This window comes from Falco rusticolus, chromosome 1, assembly GCF_015220075.1.
Source record: "Falco rusticolus isolate bFalRus1 chromosome 1, bFalRus1.pri, whole genome shotgun sequence".
Classification (NCBI taxonomy): Eukaryota; Metazoa; Chordata; class Aves; order Falconiformes; family Falconidae; genus Falco; species Falco rusticolus.
In genome coordinates, this window is record NC_051187.1 from 126,790,473 (window position 1) to 126,813,826 (window position 23,354).

General features: G+C 36.3%; 1 protein-coding gene across 17 annotated transcripts in view; it reads left to right on the top strand.

Annotated features, from left to right (window-relative positions):
- Nucleotides 1-23,354, top strand: part of PROM1 (prominin 1) — a 70,147-nt gene that overhangs the window by 45,252 nt on the left and 1,541 nt on the right. For 3 of the 17 annotated variants that reach the window (XM_037399894.1, XM_037399886.1, XM_037399950.1), the window contains 22 exons: nt 712-801; nt 1,458-1,481; nt 2,108-2,325; nt 2,726-2,800; nt 3,997-4,060; nt 4,684-4,692; nt 5,853-6,012; nt 7,994-8,146; nt 8,992-9,115; nt 9,535-9,638; nt 10,003-10,087; nt 11,445-11,591; nt 11,858-11,929; nt 14,649-14,741; nt 15,481-15,507; nt 15,880-15,933; nt 17,425-17,505; nt 17,597-17,665; nt 18,213-18,305; nt 19,825-19,940; nt 21,009-21,077; nt 23,164-23,204. In XM_037399894.1, coding sequence (XP_037255791.1) covers nt 712-801; nt 1,458-1,481; nt 2,108-2,325; nt 2,726-2,800; nt 3,997-4,060; nt 4,684-4,692; nt 5,853-6,012; nt 7,994-8,146; nt 8,992-9,115; nt 9,535-9,638; nt 10,003-10,087; nt 11,445-11,591; nt 11,858-11,929; nt 14,649-14,741; nt 15,481-15,507; nt 15,880-15,933; nt 17,425-17,505; nt 17,597-17,665; nt 18,213-18,305; nt 19,825-19,940; nt 21,009-21,077; nt 23,164-23,182 — 1,946 coding nt within the window. In that variant the 3' untranslated portion in view covers nt 23,183-23,204. The other 14 variants (XM_037399993.1, XM_037400009.1, XM_037400018.1 and 11 more) reach the window with 12 other exon arrangements.

Genomic DNA, 23,354 nt, shown 5'->3' on the forward strand with positions numbered 1-23,354 from the left:
ACCGTGATCTGCAAATGGAGGGGACCCAGAAACTACCTAAAGGATATGTTACATTAAAATGCTTCACCGAACTCTGCTCAGCGTCTGTCTGTTTGGAGGTGGGGATAGCTGTAGGGTAAGCGCGAAACCAGCCCTGAGCAGGGGTGCCAGGTGCACTGCACGAGGGGTCAGGGACCAGAGACAGGTGCCTGACACGCTTACGGGATTTCAGCGGAGATGGCTGACAGGTCTGGGCTGTGGGTGACCTTGACATTGCTGGGTACATGAGGAACAGGAGAAAGGAAAATAATCCATTTTCTAGATTCTCTTGCACTATGAAAACAGTGTGTAGTGAAAGAGTATGACACAACATTGCTGTCCAGACCTCTTTTGAGATAGATGGTGAAAAAAAATACCTGTTTCCAAAAAAGTAGTAAATGCAATAAACCACATATTTTGGAGAAGTGTTGTGTCTTTACCTATATAGTTATGTGCTAGTGAATGTTCTCAGTCACATTTTGATTCACTGCTTTAATTTACAGGCCTATAGCTAGCTAAAGGAGAACTGTGTACCTGCGTTATCTTCTGTCATTAAGTTCTCGCTGTCAGGACTTAGAGAAATTTTAATCTTATAGGTATACTTTAACTTAAGAGTCTGACAGCGCCTATACTAAGAGGTTGTTTAAATTGAACTAGTGTGTAATGGGTATTTTTATCTGTCCACACATATAGATGTAGGACCCTTGCTTGGAAATAGAGTTCAAGAACAGCTGGGAAAAGAAGTACGCCCTGCACTTGATGCAGCTCTGACAATGGCAGGAGGTAAAGATGTACATATCATTGTATTAATGTTCTGTTGCTGTGGTAAAACAGGCATCATCTTTCTAGTGCGCAGTATGGGATGGCTTTATGCAGTAACATGGTTCAACTTACCATTTTTCTACGTGCCTCAATGTTTCTTTTAAACTGAAGACTTCAGATATTTTAAAATGTATAAATACATTTATAAACTAAACCAAGATTTATGTGGTATTGTTGATACCTAGTTTCAGCATCATTGAAGAGAGATGAAATCCAAATTCCCTGCTCCAGCTTGTTGTTCCTTTCCATTGAATATAAGGGAGATTAGGAAAGCTGTGCTTTAAGAGCTGTCCATAGGTCTTTGCAGGTTAGTCTTAGACATACAATGGCCTCATCCTGTACACTCCCAAGCTTTGCTAACCATCATTTCTTCAGTCTCTTTGAGTTAAGCATTGCTCATGCCTAGTTCTGTCTCCATTTAAAGAAAGTACTCTTTTATTACATTTTCTGTATAAGGAATTAGGTACTGTTTATAGAGAAAATCAGGTACAGCTAATAGCACAAAGTGAAAGACACCCATGAACTTGAGTCACTCTGGTTTTTCTATCCATGAATTCTTTTTCATTCACTCGTCATCATTCTCCTTTTTTGCTTTATTTCTCTTACTTGTCTTGAAGTCAAAGTGGAAAGGGCTATCAAAGGTAAAAAAACATGATAAAACCTTGTGTTGTGTGAAGTGCACTTTATTTTTGTGACTTGTGTATTTTTAGTTGTATCTGTGTGGGTTTTTTGTCTATTAAACATCTGATCAGTGGTTTGTTTGGTGTGATTGGGATGAAACCTAAAGCCAGACAGCATTGCGCACTCATGATGCTTGACTGATGCAACATAGTCTCTTTCCCTTTCTTGCAGCTACATAATTTGTGAGTTGGATTATAAAAAAATACTGAAAATACAGTTTTGTGGACATGGGCTTTCTTTTGATACCTAATGACCAAGTGTTAAAGTTCTTTACTGAAACCACTTGAGTAAGGAGAGGTAGGGAAAGGGTAGAAAAGAATAATCTGGGAGATGGATAGAATCTCAATAAAAGTAGCCTGAGCACATTAATTTGTTTGTAGGAAGGCATAACTTGTGTATTTTTGTGCGCCATAAATACATATTCTGTGCTAGAGGGTTTTTCTGGAGGGGAAGCAGGGTTATTTAAATCAGTGTTGTTGAGAATGTCATAGCATTTACATGTGCTCTTTCTCTTCATAACTGTATCTATAGACTGGTTTCTAATTAAAGTGTTTTGTTTTTTTTTTTAAACTTCACATCTTTGCAGCCATCAGAGAAACAAAGGAAGCACTAGAAAATGTGAGTGTCTCTGTAGAGGTTTTGCAGGAGGGAACAGAGAGGCTTCATGCAAACTTGACAGACGTTAAAATGCATCTAAGCAACACCCTCAATGATTCTGCATGCTCTGCAGCTCAGGCTGCCTCCACTTGCAATATCATCAGGAATTCATTACATCAGTTGAACATCAATGCCAATTTTAGTGGGGTAAGAGAATATTTTTCAGATTCTTACAGTGTGATTGCCTTGAATAAGCCCAGCAGTATCTCTGCAACTTAATGGCTCAGTGAGTGCTGTCACTTGTGAGATAAGTCACCTTTCCTTATTGTGTTTCTGGGTAATTCCAGTCACTGTTTTCATCTGTGTAGGAAAGAATAAAATGTGTGTCAAGCAGCTACATTAAAGTGCTTGCAGTGCCCAGGCAGTGAAGTAATCTGCCCTTGCAAAAATGCTGAGATTAAGCTTTGCTTTTGTACAAGTTTGCTAGAAAGAATCTACTACAAAACATCTTTCCAGTTTATTTACCCTCTCTCCTGCCTTTGAAATATTTAGTAAATTAGCAAGACTACTACTTCGATGTGACTCAAGAATGCTTTTTGCTTCCTAGTTGCCAGGAGTGAGTTCACAGCTTGCGAAGGTCAATGATGTTCTAAAAACAGACCTTTCTAGTCTGGTTCAAAAGGTATGTTTCTTGGCAGGCTTGTAAACTGTTAATTAAACTGGGGTACTTGTGTATCACTTGTTTTTTTCCTTTGACTTTTTCAAGCAGAATTGTCTTTTTCCCACCTCATCCTGCCTCATGGCGGGTATCTCTCCTTATTCCATTGTTTGGCCAAGATTTAATATTTGAAAGTATGAATGTAGTGCTTTTTGTCTCCAGGATACTACAGATTAAGAAGTATTGCTAATTGTCTGCCTGAAAAGACAATCATTAAAAAACAAAAAAGCAGAAATATGGATCCACTAGCATGTTCTATATCTTTTGGTTCAAATTAAAGAAAAAATCCATGCTGTCCTAATTAATTTTATTGTATTCCAGCTATTTTGAAATATGCCTTTCAAATTCTTTATGTGTATATTTGTTATTAAATCTGGTGCAATGGACCTAATGGAATTACTAATAGTATTCTTGCAAGACTATCCACAAAACACGATGATTTTCATCTAGAAAAAAAATGGCTTAGCTTGAGCAGTTTAAAAATCTAGCAATCAGAAAATGTTCGTGAGGAATGGAAGGCGCTTTCTGAAACCATAGGCTGTGTGTAGGTTAGACCTCTGCCTGCTTCTGAAGTGACCATGCCTGCAAGAAGTAAGACTTCAAGCACCTGCTGCAGTGGCTGCTGCTTTCAGTCCGGTTGAGCTACTGAGCTTGGTTCCCCTGGTTTAGACCCTTGCTTTCCCCTTCTCACTGAAGAAAGCGTTGCAGTGTCTTTAGTGGCAGTTGGATTCCATGGTTGTGTGACATGCATTTCAGGTTAGGAAGGCACAGGCTTGCAGAGAGGAGGTGTTCAGTATGCGGTAAGTCCTTCTACTTAGTGAGTCTTCACGTGTGTATTCTCAGTTTTACGTGAGTTAGATCTGACAGGTAACAGTACTATAAAGTTTGAGATTATTGTGACTGATGCATGTATATTTCAATCTAGATTTTCTAAATTTTTTTTTCAAGGAATATCCCAGAGAGCAAACTGAATCTGAAATATACTTGAGTTCCTGTTTTGCTTTGACCTTTTCTAATGTGCAGTGATAAAAATATATTTTTCATAGTATTGACACATACATTTTAGCATGTGTATACTGTTACTCCTTCTATAAAAGAAAAAAAATGCAAGTAATTTGACAATAGAAATTTCTTATAATTTTTTCAACTTTTATTCTTAGGGTTATGCAGCATTTAATGATACTCCAGATTTAGTGGTGAATCAAACCAGGAACATTTTATCAGGTGAGGACAAACGATGTTTTCACTTTGATTGTTTAATATTGATGGTTTTGTATCACTTACTGATGATCTTGTTTTCTTTTATTGATAGTATATTTTCTGGGCTAAAGATAATTAAAAATGGCAATGTAGAAGTTAACAATTTTTTTTTAATTTGGTGCCACAAAAAAACTCATAGAAAGCAACCGTGTAGTAGTGAAGACACAAAATTAAATCTAAAAATAGGCCATATGGTATTTTATGGAGGAGTTTTATTTGATAGGGGGTTTACTGCTCAAGTAATGAGAAATTTTGGGATCACAACTGCACACTTTATCTTTATTTGGTTGAAAAGCTAATTTTCCTTGACCAACGTGCCTATGATGTGTTTAGTAGTGTGATGTTAAAAACTGAACCTGCCTGCTGCTGTGTTAAAATGTAGTGAATGGCAAAGGGGAGGTAAAAATACACCTGAAGGATAATTTAAACGTCTATCTTAGTTGTTTTGTTACTTGGGCTTTACACTGTTATTCTTTGACAATACCTGGACACCTGACATTTGAATAAAATGTAGTATAGTGTATGTATACTAACCTGTTTTAACTTTTGTTCTTGCACTGTGGACCCGTTCTGCATTATATTAACAGCTGTTCCTTGTAAGTTTTTCTTTTTTTTTTTTTTTTTTTTTCCCTCCCAGGCAAATTGAAACACAGTATGTATACAAGCATAGCATGCTGTGTGAACTTCCCTAAAATGAGCCAGTGTTCTAAAATTGATGTTATGCATTTCATTAGGATATCTAGTGCAGATTTACTCAATTTTCAGTATCTGCTGATATGCCTGAACACAGACAAGCCATCTTAATTAATCTATTTATAAGTTGTCAAGGTGGTTTTTTTTTTATAAAAACTGAGTTTGAGTTACAAAGCAAATGAAAAAATAGGTTTACAGCAAAAAAAAATGCATTTATTTGTAAACTTTTAAAAGAAGAGTGTTTTGGTACCTGGTTGAATTTAGAAAAGTAAACAACAAAACAAACATCCAGAAACTTGCTCAGTTCTTGTTTGAGAAAGAGGAAGGTGTTGCCTACTACCAAATAGCAGCCTATAGTTATACATCCTGCTGTTTCAACTATATTCCAAGTTGAAAGAAGGGCAAGAGTGAACAGAAACTGCATTTTACAAATAGGTGATGTGTAATAAGTGAACTAATCATGTCTTCGTGTATCTAAGTAGTGTGTAAGTATAAGATAGCATGTTTGTACATAATTTGAGGGGAAAAATGGCTTTAAGTGGTCATTATCTGAAGAGTGTTGCTAACTCATCGGAATGAATTTAAGTGATCTTTTTTAATAAGATTGAAAATAACTGGTATAGATTCTCAATATAAGCAGTCTAATTTCTTCCACAGTGTTGTATTCCCAAGGGATGGAGTTTTAAATAGATATTCATCTTCTCCTTCTTAAACTTAGTGGCTAATTATCTTGCTTAGTGTTACCTTTTGCAATATTGCATGAAAAGCAACATATAAGCTGGCTAGATAGAAAGTGACACATTCCTTATAACAAAAGGAAAGAGAATTCTGGCTTGACATCTACATCTTTCATCATTAAACTGAATGCTAAAAGTGTGTGTTTTAAAATGCCATTGTGTTACTTTGAAGTTTTCGTTGCCTGCTTGTCTCTTCCTCACGCTTGTCTTCATGGCTTGCTTGTTACATGTGGCAAATGGCTTATTACCATTTTATAATGCATATGTGGAATATAAATTTCTTCTATGAATCTGTAATGGTGCAATATGGTTTTTTTTTCTTTTAGATATCAAAAATTTGCTGGAATCAATTGGTTCAAATATCACTACCTTCACAAAAACACTCCCTGTTCAGAAGATTTTAGCAGATTTGACAATATATCTTACACAGAGTGAAGCATATGTTCAAGATTATTTTCCAGTAGTGGAGCAGTATGATTTCTACAGGTATGTACAGGAAATAAGGCAGTAGTGAGGTGCTACCTGTTGTTAATACTTTAATATTTTAATGTTCTGTAAAGGTAATTAAACTATTAATGATAAACACAGTGAAACAAATATGCTGTAAGGCAATTGTTTGTTACTGGTGTTTTGGTAAAAGCCAAAACTGCAGCTAATCAACAACTGGGTGCTGTTCCACTTCAGAGCAAGAGGTAGTTTCCACTAGGTCTTCAGGTCTTTTTCAGGAAGGATATACCTAGGTGGACATTGAAGACGTAATGTGTAAAGGAATGGATTGTTTCACAGTGTCTGAGTGACTTCTTATTTAGGTCTTGGTTTTGCTGAGTTGCAGGGTAAGTGGCTGAGAGCATGTGACTGGAGAGACTTTGAAGTGAATCCCTTTTTATTGCCCCCTTCCTACCGCGGAGGAGGAGTAGCAGGGATTCTGCTTTGCACCTTGTAAATCCTTGCGCACCCTTGCTTGTTCCTACTGGTGTATTACTTCTCCTTGTGAATGCATGGGTTGAATGTACCTTGAAGAAGCCATATTCTTCCTATTTGGGGCTTGTGTGATGCCTATAATTGATCAATAATCTCATATTTTGAAGCATAAGGCTTTTCTTTTCATACCATTTAACTTTGTCCACATTTAGTCATTTCAGTCCTCAAGCTCATCCTATGCTCTCCCTACATTTTGACATTTCAATTGATCCTATAATTTGATAATTGTTTCTATCTTTGTGTCATAATCAGTTTCTCTGTTACAGAATAACTGCGGTAATGGCTTTAATACAGTGGTTAATAAAAGTAAGCAGAAGTCTGAACTTTAAGAACCTTACTTTTAATGTTACCTTTAGGCCATTCCTTATCTGGCACTTTTTGTAGTGAGCCTAATTTGACAAATTTAGCAATGTTTTCTTTGAAGCTCAGATTGCATTTAGTCAAATAAATATATTGCTTCATTCTGCTACAGTGTGTATATGTTAATCTTTTATTTAGGTTCAAAAAAGTGGCAAAATATCTTATCTGCATGACACTGAAATACCCATTCTTGTCAAACCTAAACTAGTAGTACTTCAAGTACAAATGAAACCAAGTAGCTTGTGGCTGTCCAAATTACTTTCTGTTCATCCCTTTCATGATTACAGGTGCATTTTCTGTGGTTCTTACTAAGTATTCTTTTATGAATGTACCTGTCAGCATTAATGTTTTTCTTTATTGGCTGTGCGTATTCATTACGGTATTCCCTTTTCTGATTTTTCTTGTTCCTGCTTTCTCTCTACAAAGGTATAGAGAGAAGAAAAGGGAACTTAAGAAATATAAGCTGGGAGAAGTGATAACAGGGGAAAAGGAAGAGCAGAGGGAATTGGTAGAGGATGAAAGGCTAGAATGAGATATAAAACATGAATAAATGGATGTGCTCCAAATACGTGGGCAGATAGAACTGGTACTTGTGTAACAAATAATTAAATGTGATTTAATTAATAAAAATGAAAGTTCAATTCCTATCCAAGATCTTTCCCATGATGGAGTTCTGTTATCTGCTCCGTACATTGAAAGCATTCCAGTGCAGACAAGCAAAGCCTTAGGTTTTAATAGCCTTATATACAGTTAATTACAATTACATGACCAATCCACATTCATAAATTTCTCAGTTGCTTCTTGAATAAATTACTGTTTGACCATCTGCCTCCTCTGTGTCAGTTTGCTTGGAGCAACCTGGAGTAACTGAGGTTGGAAACACCTTGTTCTTGTGATGTTTGTTCCCCAGCTCTTCAGCAGCAGCTGTTTATAATCCAACAGTGATCATGTTCGGCCCAAAATACATGCTAGTGTAGGAAAAGCATTTTTTCGTTGCTAGCATGTGTTGCTCAAACAAAACCACAAGTGGGCCAGTTGGGAATATGGTATTGCCTGAAGTAATCTGCAGGTCTCTGGTGTGTTCTTTACATTCTATTAACAAAGCACTTTGGTTTTTATTCTTTAGGTGGCTGGGTTGTCTCATCCTGTGCTGCATGGTGGTCCTCATTCTGGTCTTTTACTATCTTGGATTGCTGTGTGGCACCTGTGGTTATGATAAACACGCTTCTCCAACCACCAGAGGCTGCATCTCCAACACTGGGGGAAACTTTCTTATGGCGTAAGTTTCACTTATTGGTGTCTGTAGAAGGTTGGTTTTATTGATTTTGAAGGACATATAGATGGATAGATATGGAAAGAATTTAGTTTGTTACCTATGTATATGTGCTGAAAAAAAGAACAAAAATAAGTATTGTTCTTATGTACTTCTGCTGAGGGACTTGGGGATTTTTGGTTGCTCTTTCGTTAAGTATCATAGCTGAAGGATAAAACCTCTGAATCTGCTGTTTTAAGGTGAGTAAATTACAGCTAGTGAATTTCTTAGTAAGGCCATTTGGAAACTGCAAAAACTGGGAACAGATAATTGCAAATACAAAGGAAATTCATAGCTTTTTAGTATACTTGAGCATTTGCTGAAAAGAAAAAAAAAAACATGCAAGGGACAAGAAACACTTGATTTTCTCAGAGCCCTTTGGTTTGGCACTTCAGGTTTGGGGATGCTCTTGGAAGTTCCCAGTAGTGGTTTAATATAATTTCTGCTGGGTGCAAGAGAAAATTGCATCTGAAATCTGTCTAAAACTCATTTGAGAGCACAAGGCTAGAGAGTTGAATTTAAAAAAGAAAATTGTAGGCTTTTGTGGCTCTTAAACTTAATGCTTAAAAGAGTTTGCATGCATAATGCAAATGTGAGCATTTTATATTCATTTTAGCTGAAGACTACAGGGCTGAAACATGTAAGATGTTTCAGAGGGCAAGAACGTACCTTGAAAACAGAAGTTTTTCAACCATTTTTTTATGTTTTTCTTATCTCTGTTACAACTGCTAACTGTTGGCTTCACTTTTGCCCCATGTATATATACTTTGTTCTTAAAAAGCAAAAACTTATTCAGCTTATTTCTTTTTCAGTGGTGTTGGATTCAGTTTTCTTTTCTCCTGGGTGCTGATGATTGTCGTGGTGCTCACCTTTGTCACAGGTGGAAATGTAGAAAAACTGGTCTGTGAGCCCTTTGAAGATAAAACTTTATTCAAGGTGAAGTTATTCAAGCTATTAAATAATGAGTAGAATCCCCATGAGTCCCCATGGTTTTGTCAGTTGTGTGGCATATTTATTTTATGGGACACTTCAAGTGAGTTTGGATCTGGGTTTGCTTTGCCCTTATACACCAAATAGAGACATTTATCCTTTATTGGTTGAATTTCCTTTGTGATGTAAATACTGCATGTCTGTCTTCCTTTGGAGATAAGTATTTCTGTGATTCAGCATTTCTTGGTGACATGGAGCTTTAATATTTGCCTTCTGCACCGGAGAGTTGAATTCACTGTTTTGCTTGTATTTCCATTAGTGGGTAATAAGCTTAGATGTAGGTATGTGTCAAAAGTTTGCATGTGAATAAATTCATTAATTGAAAACTCAGAATCATAGTAACGTTACGGAATTTTGTCTCCTAGGTTTTGGATACTCCCTACTTACTAAATCAACACTGGAAAAACTATCTTTCTGGCATCCTGTTTAAAAATCCAAATATTAACTTGACTTTTGAAAAAGTGTACAGGTATTAAAGTTAATGCTCAAGATTTAATTCAATTTATACATTTTGTTTTTGTGGTATCTCCGTGCTTCATTTGAAGCACATGCAAAAATCACATTGCAGAAGATGTTCTGATTTTTCTGCTCCTATATATGGGTTATTAGAGGTGGTCTTGGTGCAATAATACTACTTGAGAGAACATTTTGCATCTTTGAGACCAGCAGAAGTTGTTAATTACTTGCTTTCTTGTAGAATGATCAAAAAATATAGCCAGAACATTTTTTAAAGTGCTGATTTTCTTAGAATATGAAAATGTTGTTAACCATTTTCATAATACTTGGTCCTTAAGGTCGTTTTTAGGCTAATATATGTATTTTTATTTTTATAGTGATTGCAAGGAAAACAAAGGAATTTATACTTCACTTCACCTAGAACAACTGTTCAATATCAATGAATTTTTAAATGTTAGTATGGTAAGTAAAGAAAGTTTGAATGAGTGCATGATTATTTTTGAAGGCTGGAGAGGGGTTTGCTCTTAAACACAGTATACCATGTCTCTGTTTTAGGGGATTTTTGTTTTTATATACAATATACCCTGCAAGGAGGGAAGAACTCTCCAAGCTAATTTGAAAGAAAGAAATCTATTTACGAATATGGTGTTCTTTACCAGTCTTGGTGGGCCATGGGACATTTTCTGATGTGCTTTTTTTTTTGTGGGTGCTGATAATAATGTTGGTTTTAATTTTGAAAATTGCATAGAAGGTTCAAGTCTAGCATCTTGCAAAGGCTGCTTGTGGTGTTTATGGAGAGTCTTGTTTTTTATATAAATGCCTTTCTTGGTGTGACCTCTTCTTCCTGCAGTCAGATTTATGTTGATCCAGGATATGATACACCATGCTCCTAAGAATGGTTCTGGTTTCAGTGGGAAGGTGTTGGGATAAAATAAAATCTTTTCAATTAAGCTGTAGTAGTACACGACTGCATTTTTATTACATGCCTGTACTAATTGTGGGGTTGCCTGTAATAGTGGTCTTCATTACAGCAGCCCCTAGGGGATCTGTGTTCTCTTCTGCCAGGCAGTGTACCCACATTTAATAGATACGGTTCCTGTCCCAAATAATGTACGAAATTAACAGGGAAGATTCATTAAGAGGGGAAAACTGAGTTTCAGTAACAGACTAATGGTGGAGGCTGGGAGGCAAGTTGGGTTTCCAGATTCCTCATCCATTGTTTTGCGGCCTCTACAGGACAGGTAACATTTTAGATTTGGGTGCGGTGCAGGAGTACTTTGGGTAACAATAAGCAAGTCATCTTTGGTCGTCACTAGACATCTTAGAGGAATCTCATCCAGTCCTGTAGCCAATACAGCAGATAGCATCTGTCCTGGCCACAGCTAAGGTACTGAATTCTTTATGTTTCCTTGATTAGGGCCAGGGGTACAACTTAAAATTTGTAAGGGTACCGTTTCCTGGAGGGGAAAGAGAATTCTGTTTTATCTCAGTCTCTTCTTAGGAGGGACTAACATCTATTTGGAGTAGCCTGCTTAAAATTTAATGGAAGGCAAATAATTAATTGGTATGAAAGATGCATAGGTAGGTTATAACATGGCATGGCTAGACTGTGTGGATACTGCAGGGAAGGTAGGAACATTACCTGGTGGGTTCTGTTAAAGTTAATTGAATTAAACTGATGTGAGCAAAAATGAATGCCTGCTTCTTCATGGAAGTGAAGAGCCAGCAAAATCTAGATTTTTGGCAGTGGGGGGGGACACCTATAGAAGAATATTCACTGGGTGCAAACTACTTTTGTGTTTTATTTTGTTTCCCTCAGTATACAGAAGATGTAGCACTTAAAATTGAACATATTCAGATTAACCTCAGCAAAATCATTCTACTGGATGAAATTGGAAAGGAGAATCTTCTGAATTTTAGCTCTTCAGGAATAGAAGGGATAAACTTTGCAGCATATTTGACAGAGGTGAGACTAATAAACTAGAGACACAGTCAGAAGAAAGCATAAAATGAAATGTTTCTTTAACAACGGGCAAAATGGAAAAAAATCTGCTTTTGTGTGATAGGGCAGAAGAATCACAAAACTTGGAGTAAAAGCACTTCAGAAGTTAAGGTCAATAAACATTTAAAGAAATAAAGGATTGAAAAAGTAGGTGGTGTGGTTAAGTGCAAATTGTATACACAATAACAACATACTCTTTTTCTTTCCCTACTGTTCACATCTTGTTTCAGATCAATAAAAGCGTTACCAAGGTTGATCTTCTGTCATTTGCTAATGACTTAGAAGCAAGGGCAGACCAGCTGGTAAGTTTAATTCACTAATAAACAATACATTTTATGTATTATTGTATATACTATATAAGTATAAATAAATGGACAAGTATTTAGACTTCCTATGAGAGAATTCTTGTACTTATATATGTACTTATATACAAGATGGATTGTCACATAACGAAAAACTTTAAAGAACAATCTTGTGTGTGAGCTGTATTTTAAATATTGCTAATTATTTATTTTTGTACGCTAACTGTTCTACAATTTTTCTTTGGAAGTGTAATTTCTTAAAATTCCACTGTTTGCTTAAGAAAAGAGGGGAATACTCTGTTAGAGTATTTCTTGTTATGCTGTCTACATTTTAGGGTCCCAATTGGAAGAAAAGTTGGTTAGATTATGATGGGAAAGACTATTTGAATGAATTTTCTTTCAGTTAGTGAGCAGATTTGACAATTAGCAATAAAATTAATACTGTGGCAGCATAAAGGCTCTAATGAGAAGTGGGGCTCCATTGTGGAGGGAGAGTGCACAAAAGAGATCCTGTCTGCTCTGAAAAGCGTTTTGAATGCGGACACATGGACAATGGTCGGAGGATATAGCTACAACACTGCCTGCGAATGAATCTGCAGAATGACACAGCTGTGGTAACAGATAGTGAATATTCAGTTGATACGTTTGTAATGCATGTCAAGGTCACTTTATGTTTATTTTTCAAAATGAGTCATCGTTTGGATACTAGATTGAGCACTGGCTCAAGACAGATCCCTGCATTGTGATGTAGGAGAAGGAGTTATGCTGCACACGTACTACAATTGCTTGGATCACTAAGGGACACAGACAGCAGAGTGAGACCATGCTGTTTGGAATTTATCAGATATCCATCCCTACTCCAGGGAGAGGAGGGCACCAACAGAGACTCCTAATGTGTTTACTGCAGCTTATTGCGTAATTTGATTACATCTGTTGGGTTTTGTTGTTTTGGGTTGTTTTTTTCCTGCCACACATGCATTCATGTCAAGGTTAGGCTGCTCATGATTTTTTTTTTTTTTTTTTGTATTGTAGTTAACATCTTCTCCAGGCACTGTGAGTGAGCTGCACATTTCCTCTTTACTCGTGTAGGCTGTCTGCTAACTTGGACAGACACCAGTAGCTTCACTTCCATTCTCAATTTTTACTGTGCTATTTTGAAGGCTATACAGGTGGGGGAGTGTTTTGCTGCTGTTTTGGGGCTATTTTCTAAGTGAAAGCTGAGGTTCTTCAAACGTGTCGCATCTTACGTAGAATTGCTTCTGAGATGTCTTCTTAAAGGTATATTCCATGTAGTTCCACAAAGGAAAATATATTGTGCTGATAGATTGTTTTATTCATTATTTTTTGTAATAGAATCTAAAGCAAGCATTAGAATTGAGAATAGATCAGGCAAAGTAATTTCTCCATATAAAAGACAAAGATAAATACAATATTAAATGTGTTTGCTGTCACAAACACAAAGGGTACATGTTTATTTCTTCTTTGTGATGGTATTTAGTGTAATCTATGAAATGTCTAAAAAAAAAAGTCCAACCCACAAGAATATGACATACTGCAAAAGTTAGATTGTTTCATAATTTATAGTGGTTTCCAAGGATATTTTATAATCCCACCCTGTTATTAGTGATAGCTTTTGCAGTTTACAAGGCTAATCAATTAAGAAATAAACTAACAGCTTCTGGAATTAACTAACTTTGGGTGTATAGTTTACATTTTCTGGCACCTTACATAAAATGGAGCCTATGTTTTTACACTGGAAGTAGCGAGTGTAATAAAACTCGCATCAACCCAAGGGGTCAGGGTATGGAGGAGGGTGCAATACCAACCCCAAGTGTCATTAGGTAAGTGAATTAAACTTGTCAGTACAGGAGATGTCTTGAAGACGCTTAGTGCCCACAGCTGACTGCTTACATGAACACTTCACAGGAAGCAAGCACATCTCTGAGCATTGAAGTGTGTTGTTATTACACTTCCAAAGTGCAGTTAGCAGTGTGTATTCAGTGTGTATGCAGGGAACCAAGTGATTTTGCCACCAAAAGGAAATGGAAAAGGAATGTATTGTTGAGAGTAAAACCAAATTTTGTAGTATTTTGGAACAAGTATGAGCTCCAGACAGGCACTCAGGCATGGAAATTGGGGCACAAACTCATATCTTCTGACTGAAGGGCAGGAGCCCCCAAAATGACAAATACCCTTCCTAGATGCCTTTCCAAGTTACTGGCTGAAAATATTTAAACTTTTGTGCCCCTCAAAGCAGAGGGTGCTTCAGGGTGGTGTTGGCAGTGGCCAAAACAAAAGCAAGCATCCACGACTGGGAGATGCTCATCCCAGCTGGGAACCATGCTGCACGGTTCTTGTGATGAAGTCTGGCTGTTGATCCACTGGCAGAAGTGATGAGCGAGAGGTGAATGTGCTTGCTCTTCTGTATTTAAAATGACTTATTGCACCATGTGAAAACTCTCTTCGGTGAAATCTGTGCTGATAATGTCATAGCCTGAAAAGCGGTGTAATACATCTGTCTCTTGGTTGCTGAGGTTTGAATTATTGATATGGCTATTTTTCCCCTCCTTGTGTTGAGAAATTCAATTTGCCATATCCCATTGTTAGCATCAGCTGTTCTGCAGTGGATGAGTATAATATACAGCTTTCATTGGTTTGTTGCTTTGTTGGAAGGCTTTTGAGACTACTGAACAATACTGCATAATTGCATTTTTTGCAGCCGAAAGGAGCACTGGAAAATGCCTTAAAAGGACACGCAAACAGCATTCGAATGATTCATAACCAGCAAGTCATTCCACTAGAGCAAGCTATGGTAAAATATTAAAGCAATGTTAAAACATATTTGTAGAAGTATGAATCTCTAAATCTCTTAAATACAATTTAGAAAGCTGGACTTTCAATATTATATAAGCACAGGTTGCATTTGCATTGTCACTGAAGAGTAATCTGGTTAAAGTATGTGTGTAATAAATAGTTTTACTCCTTGTAATACTACTGCTATATAATACTGTCTAAAATATTGACCCTTTTCTTTCCCATTTTTTTATGTATCTATTTGTGATTATATATGGATAAGAGAGGAAGCAGGGGAGAACTTTGCAAAATTCTAGTCCTAAATCCCTTTTTGGTTTTTATTTTTTTCCCATTTGTCTTCAGTAACAAGAGCATTTGCCAGTTTCACACTATTTCTTGGGAGTTAGCAATCACCTAACAGTATTGGAACTGGAAACTCCTGGCAGTAGTATTTAGGGCCAAAGAAAAATCTCTTTTATTGATGCTATAGAAGACGTGAAAGGGGTGCTTCTGCCTGATTTTGCCAGGCACCAATCTGTGTAGTATGGAGCTGTGAATCTCATACATGCTAGGTGTTGCTTTTTGCTCTTCGTAACATGAAGACTTTACTTTATCCTAGCATCTGGTACAGTATTTCTGCCCCTATCAAAGTCCTCTTGTAGAAAAGCAGTAAGTCTTCTCTTCCACTCTGATTCTATGCTGTTCTTCCCTAATTAACTCCTAATTATTCTCATATCTTTTTTTCTTTTACAAAACTGACTGTCAAGAAATATGTTAAAGCTAGGGTAAGTGCTTTTTCCCTTCTGAAATTGCATAATACAGAATTCTCTGAACACTTGCTTCTGATTTTAACTGTTCCCTCTTCCCTCTAAATAAATCCTGCTCAGTTTATTGCTACTAACTTTAGTTAAATCTGAAGTCTTCCAGTACACAATTCATGACTAAGTGCTGTCAGTGAAATACTGATTCAGCTATTAAAACCACAATAAATTTGTTTTAATAGAACTGTTGTTACTATATATAATGTGCTATGTTGTATTAGAAGCAAAATAATTTATAGATGAACGAATCATGCATATAATGTTAAAACAGGTGGGCTTTTACCTGTAGTGATGACTTGAATCTTCTCCCCCCCCCCCCCCCCCCCCTTTTAATAGAGCACTTTAAATCAGAGCATCAGGTTATTGAAGAGGACATCATCTGAACTTACGGTAAGCTTTTCTTTCTGGCAACAGGAATATTTTTATGCATTTTAAATCCATCTGCCACATATGCAGGGCATATATTTTCAGTACAGCTTTTTCTGGTTCTTGCGGTTCTGTTATTGGAAGAGATTGTAATGTTTTGAGGTAGTAACAGGGATTTAGATATCTCTTCTGCACAGATTTTTCTACCCTGGTTTTCCTTTCTTTGTAGAGGAGGTGGGGAAAAAAAGGCAAAAAAAAAAAAAAAGTTTGGGAAATTTTTTGAAGTATAAATTGTAAACTTAATTGTCACATGATAAATAGACTTCAGTACAGTTCCATATACTGTGTTATTTATTTTCCTAAAAATATAGTTGTTTTTTCTAGACTCCTTGAATGCAAAACTTCAGGGGGGACAATCAAGAAACAAAATGCAAAAATACAATGGAGAAGAGAGAGCTTGGTGATTCACAGCATTAACCTCCTCTTGCCCAATGTCCAGCTCCCAGCAGGGCCCGTGTTGTTAGCACTGTGCTCTGTACCTCCCTGGTTCCGCAGCATTGGCCTCGCTGTGTGGAGGCTTCCCCAGGGCAGCCCATGTTTCACCTCTGAAGCAGCAGGTAGTGCGGGCACCACTGTGAGCCCAGCTGCCTCCGTGCTTTGCTGGACTCAGGAGAGTAAGCACTAGGTTGGTTACTTTTGTGGCAGCAAAGCTTCCTGGTGCCATCGGCCTGCCTTGGCTCCGGCAGCAGGGATCCAGCCGCACTAGCTACCACTTGGTCATTAATAAAAACAGCTTGGTGGGCCCTACCTACCTCAGTTTCTCCCATTATGGCTTTCACCCATCCACAGCAGCAGACCGGCTAGATTTCTTCTAAAAATCTGTGATTTGAATCTGGATGGGGAGGTAAGAAGTCATGAAATAAGGTGTTGGTAAGAAGAGGATGATATTTGACCCATTAGTATGTTTAAGAAATGTCTCTAAAGTTTGAGGCTGCATGTTACATTTTCCTTTGTGTGCATTCTTTCTGAGACTTTATGGGGTTGTACATTTATGGAAGAAGTGTCTTGATCCTTTGGGATATGGATTAGCAGCATATTCTAGCTGTATAGAATCATACTCTAGTAATCAAGAGCTGTGATAGTTTATAGCCCACTGTTTCCTTCCTGTGCACTGTGGGGGTCTGTAGTTTATATAAATACATGGATGGAAACTATTTCTACGTTTCAGGAAAGGAAAGAGAATGGAAGAGAAAGCTGATCTAGTGTATAGTTACAAAGGTTTCAGGAAAAGGTGCTGTTTGTAGCCACTGATACCTTCCTTTCGTAGTAGTGAGAGAATTTTAGTCAAATGATCATGAATCCTTAGGCAGGCTCACGTTCTGTCTGGAATTGTGTATTTTTTCAGGTTAGTGACGCTGGTTTATCAAGAGAATAAGTTTCTAATAATGGCTGCAGAGCCATTGTAACAGCTTGGAAGGGATTTATTTGTGTTAAACGCCATTTCTTCCTCTCCAGGTTAAGGTGAAAAATGTCATTAGTGCCGTTAATGCTGCCCAGCTTCTCATAAATAACAATGCTTCTCTAGTTATTGTCCAGGTAAGCTTTATTTGATTAAAGTACATTAATTTATAATGTCATGGAGATAGAGGTTCACTTACTTTTGTTCACTTATTTTGTCTGTTCCTAGGAGACAAAAAAGTACATGGATACCATAGTTGGCTACTTTGAGCAATACGTTGAGTGGGTCAAGGAGTCGGTAAGGTGCATTTACTTCATTGGGAGAAGCTGCATTTAAAAACATGTAAAAAAGCTAAATAATAACGAAAATAAAAATGTTACTTCGATGGTATATTTTATAGTTTCAGTTTGTAAGGTATTTGTACTTACTATGAAGAGGAAACTTGTCTTCTAGAAATAGTTTTGTTGTGATTGAAGTAGAATGGAAATGATGAATTGTGGTGATTGGGATAAAATGCAAATTGAACATAGTACCGTTTTTTCCAGGGCTAGCCTGAAATAATTTGTGCTAATACTGCACTGAGCCTGACCCTGCTTAGTTCAAATTGATGTCATTAACTTCTTGGTTTATTTTTCTCTGTTCAGCTGCAGTCTTTGAGAACATAAGCTGATCTTGTAAAGATGTTCAGTTGATAACACTGGAATTTATTTTTAATTTTGATAGGGTGAGAGTTAACAATTTAGTAACAGTATCTGTAACTAAGCAAGTTTTGAGATTCTTATTTTATTCTGTTAAGTACTTAAACTGTTTCTTGGTTTTGTTTTTTTTTTAATTTGTCTTTCAGATTGCCATGGAGGTAGCAGCATGCAAGCCTATTGCCAATGTGATAGATACAGCAGTGGATATTTTTTTATGCAGCTATATAACTGATTCTGTGGTAAGAAATATTTTCTGTTATTCAAAATTGGGGCAATCTTTGAACATTAATCTGCTTTTAATTATTATGGAGTATGATAGTAAAGTATCACGTCCAGACTTACGCAAGGAAAAACTATTCTGGATCAAGTCCAACAATGCTGGACTTCTTTTAGGTTCCCATTGAACTTAGGCTTCTATTAGCAAGAAATCTGTAAAATTGTTTCCTTAGTAAATTTCTTCCAACTTGAATTGCAAAGTAAATGCAGTACGACTGCTTTGGAATAAAAATTTTGGAAAAGGTGGGGTTTGGTTTGCTTGATTCTGAATCACCTTAAAATGGAAAAGCATAAAGAACTGAAGTTTGAGCTGTACTCATTTCTAATTTATGGGAATAGGGTGGGGGCAGAAAGTGAGTGAGAAATACCAAGGAAATCTCAAGTATCTTTCTGGATATCTAGATTTATCTGGTATCTAGAAAACCCAGATGAGGTTTTATCACTTGTGACAGATGTTGATTCATTCCTGTACAGTGGAGGCTCGAGCATGACTGGTAGCAGTATATAAGGGCTTTTTCATCATTTTTTTCATAAAATTGGCTTTTTCATCTTGCCAGAGTAGCTTGGAAAGAGGACAGCATGTGTTAAAAATAGAATAAGAAACCATGTGCCTGGAACCCCCCTAAAACCTCTAGCTATTGTTTAGCTTCGTGATACATTTATCCAGGTCCTAAGCATACCAACAGTAAATGCATGTAACAATCAAAGCCAAAGCACTCTAACCTTGAAAATGCTTGACCATGAAATGCTTAACCTTCGTAATGCTTAACCATGAAAACCTCTTAATCTGCTAGAATCATGTTGTACTTACAGATTATCTGGTATGTTACACAGCTTCTGTTCTCCTGTGTGTAGCCACTAACCATCTGGTGGCAGATGTACCATAGTTTTCCTGATGATAGAACTTAGCTGAGTCACTTATAAGTCAAAATGCCTCCAGCCAATACAAATCAAATTTGAAAAATCATCATTTTAACATCTGGTGATAACTCAGTTCAACTGTACAATAATGAAATTAATTACACAAACAGGCTGCAGTTAGTAAGTTAAAAAGTACTTCGAGAAAGTGCTGGAAACTCAGATTTTGTCTTTCTTGTGGTTCTTGCCAAATACTTCAAAATATCAAGAAAGGAAAAAGAAATAATGCGGCTAGTAAATTAAATGCTGAGACACCAAATCACTTTCTAGCATAAGGCTGACTACATTGAAATAACTTCGTAGGGCTATGTAACTTTGGGAAACCGTGAACATATTCCTGTTTGGTTAAATTTGTAAGACGGTGGAGTTCTTGATTTAGTTCACATTGACAGTGGAGAATGCTTAATTTGCCCTATTCCGCGCTGGTATAAGGAGCCTCAGATAGCCACTGATTTCTACTGTGTTCTTCCAGTAACAATGCTTAGAATATCAAGCAAGGATTCAGCACTTTTCTGATACATTTTCTCTATGATCTTTTTTTGCCTGGATTTTGCTTTGTTTCAGAATACATTCTGGTTTGGTTTGGGAGGCTCTTCAATATTTTTAATTCCTGCCATAATTTTTGCTGTGAAACTCTCCAAATACTATCGTAGAATGGATACAGAGGATGTATATGATGAGTAAGTATATAGTCCTAAGCAAGCCAATTAGCAAATGAATTGAAATGCTTTTTCTAGTGTCTCACATGAAAGCACCATAATCCTTAAACCTTCTGTGCTGTCAGATTAGAACTGTATGTTATTGTGAAATGCTGCAGGTTTGGGTTGGTGCCTGCAAAGGGGGCTTTGATTGCCTTGCCTTGCCCTGACTGTGCAGATATTTCTAGCTCTGACTTTGAGAAACTTATTTCAGAATGAGGTCTTCAGGGCTTTGTATGCAGCATTTATATAAATACATTTCCAATGTGCAAGTAATTAGCTTTGTTAAATAACTTGTTAAGGTGAACTATGCCTGCTTTTGCAATGTCCTTGAATTAATTATTTGCTTTCTTACTGTCTTAGTTATTCCTAACCAGTCTTTCCTTTTTCAATTGCAGTTCCTCTGTCTCAGGGACTTGGCATTTTACTTTATGATAACTGTTCTTACAAATTTTCCAATCAGTTTTGTTTTTACTGTTCTCTTCTACTTCGTTTTACTCATTGTTTAGTTAGCCTGTGCACTGCATTTCTCAAATTTCACACTGGTCATTTTTCATTACACATTCACAAGTCAGTAGAGCAGAAACAGGCATGTACAGCTAAAATGACTCGCTTATTGGTGTCCAGTTAATTACTCCTCCTTTTCTGTGTTTTTTAGTGTTAAAACTATACTCATGAAAACATAAGACATTTTTGCTGGTATTTATTAAAATTATTATATTGGGAGGGAGGGTTTATATTTTTAATGTAACTTGCTACTTCAAAAGAGGTAACATGTTCTGTTTCGCCAGACTCTATTAGAGTATCCAACTCAACAAGAATAACAAAATAATTAATTTTTGGAGAATATAAAAAAATATTTTAAAATGTATAATTATAATTGTGTCAGAACTCCTGAATGTTACAAAGGAAAAGTTATATTCTATTGTACAGACACAGTTTATCTTTGCATATAATACCATCATCGACATACATGTCTTAGAAGCCATACTGTACATACTGCATCTTATAGTTAACGTGGATTTTCTTGGTGTATTTATTTTATTACAGTACGGAAAATGGTAATAATGGTTATCATAAAGAGCATTTATATGGTATACACAATCCTGTTTTTACAAGGTAAACCAAGTCTGAAACTGCATGCTTTCATGTGTCCATACTTAATCTACTATATTAATCACCTATCCAATTCTCTACGCGTTCTTAAAGTGAACCACTTTATTCTCCATTTATGTTTTTTGCATGATTACTCTCTATAGCAAATGCTATATGATTTGTATTTCTCAAATATTCTTTGCATAACAGCAGATATTGTAGTAATTTCCAGCAACTTAACAAAGCAATTCCCTAAATTTGATTTTAAAATCCAGGTAATTAGGTATTTATCTAGTGCAGTGGGTGGTCCTGAACTGATAAACATATTAAAATACCCTGACAGCAGTTGAAAGTGGTGGAATGGGATCCATTCTCATTCGTGAGTTGTTTTATTTTTTAGATGGTGAGGAAAAGAGCTTTTCCTGTGCAAAAAGCAGGTGATCCAGGCTAAGCAGAAAACAGGAACAGAGAAAATGGGTGATTCTGCATGGGCAGAACTAGTGTAATATCACAAGACAAGAAATTCAAGTTAAGTTTAAACAGGAGGAGATTTGGGTTCTTCTGTCTCTACAATTTCTGTGCTGTAAATAGTCGTGAGACTTCCCGTTTACATCCCACAATTTCAATATTTGGGTTTGAAAAATTATCAGAGTTTAGGAAAGGATCTATTTTATGATTGAAATCTGTAGCTCACTGTGCCTAACTTGCAACTTCATGATTGAAAGTATAGGTTGAGTATTGGCAGAGAAGTGAGATACCACCATTCTTTCAGTAATGTGTAAATACCAAGAGAGCCCGAAGTTTGGAAGTCTGGCCAGAATTTATGGCTGCATCACTTGTATATTATTATTTATTAGAACTGTATTTTACAATATTATTTACTGACCAAATCTTGACTCCACATTTCCTTCTGAAGAAGTATTTATATATAATGATTTTTTTTTTTAGTGATATTTATGATCATGATTGTCGTGGTCCCTTCTTCAGCGTAAGGGTACTCCCTAAATTAACCTACAACACGTTCAATTCAAAAGTGCTCTCCACTGGTGTATCTAAGGACTCTCAGTTTTAAAGACTTTTGATACTTCACATAAGAAGAAACTAATAATTGCTCAGGCCTTAGAAGTTGCTTTCTGATCTTTGAATCTTTAATACGGATGTTAATACTTGAGGTTCATAGCATGTTTTCTTTGATATTTCAGTGATTGACAAATAGTTTTATACAATGTTCCTGAATAAGCTAAAAATTACTAATATAAAATAAGTTTTTGAACAAAGGTGCATTAGTTCAGTCCTGACTTCCCAAGTTTTAAGTTACTCAAAGTGGGCTTCCATAATAAAATATAAGTATTTGGTTTGAAGCAATCCTGTCTTCTGATGTGCTGAAATAATGTGAAAACCTGCTAATTATATATGCATTGAATTTCTCAGTCTGGGATTCCCATATCAATAGTCTTGGGTTTAATTTTCATATCACAAACTCTTCGCTTTTATGCTATCTTTGCTGTTTCTCATTTCCTACAAATTATTTTGAGACATACTTTGAGAGATCTGACTTTGAATAGATCTCTGTACGCCTGTACTTTTGCAGGTGTAAAGAATCCCATGGGTTGTTGGGATTTCTTTTTTGTCCTTTGAAATCAGCTGGGTTATTTTGCTGGGAAGAGATGCAGATATCTATCTTTATAAATATAAGATACATAAATACAAGTATGAGAACTATGTGAGTTATATTTGTATAAATATCTCACACAGATGTTTTTATATATACGTCAAAGATACAAATAACCTCAAATGCAGCCACCATTTTTGTGAGAGCAAAATTGGAGGCTGCATTAAGAAGTGCTGTTGAATAGGTAATCCAAGTGTTTCTTTCCATCATAAAACAAAGATAACCAGAAAGGTTGGTGGAGGAAACCATGAATCTTTTTCCTCTTCTTTGAAAAATTCTTGAATAAATGGGTAAAAGTTTGAGAATAGTTTGCGCCGGCTGAGCTTGTCTAGCCTTAGTTAGACACGATATTTCTGTTCCATTTGTGGGCAAAAGAAAATGACTGTTTTGGTTTGTGTGGTTTTTTTGTTTTTCCTTTTTTTTTCTTTTTTTTTATAGCTCTATGGAACAGTGGTAACACGTGCTGGGAACATTAAGGGGTAAGTAATAAGCCAGTTCTAGTATATTACTACTTTACTGTTTTGAAGAAGGCTGCTCTGCTTTCTGCAAAATTAGTGCTGTAAGGTTTTAAATAAAAAAAAATACTGAACCATATTGATATTCATGTGAAAATCTATTACTTTATTCTG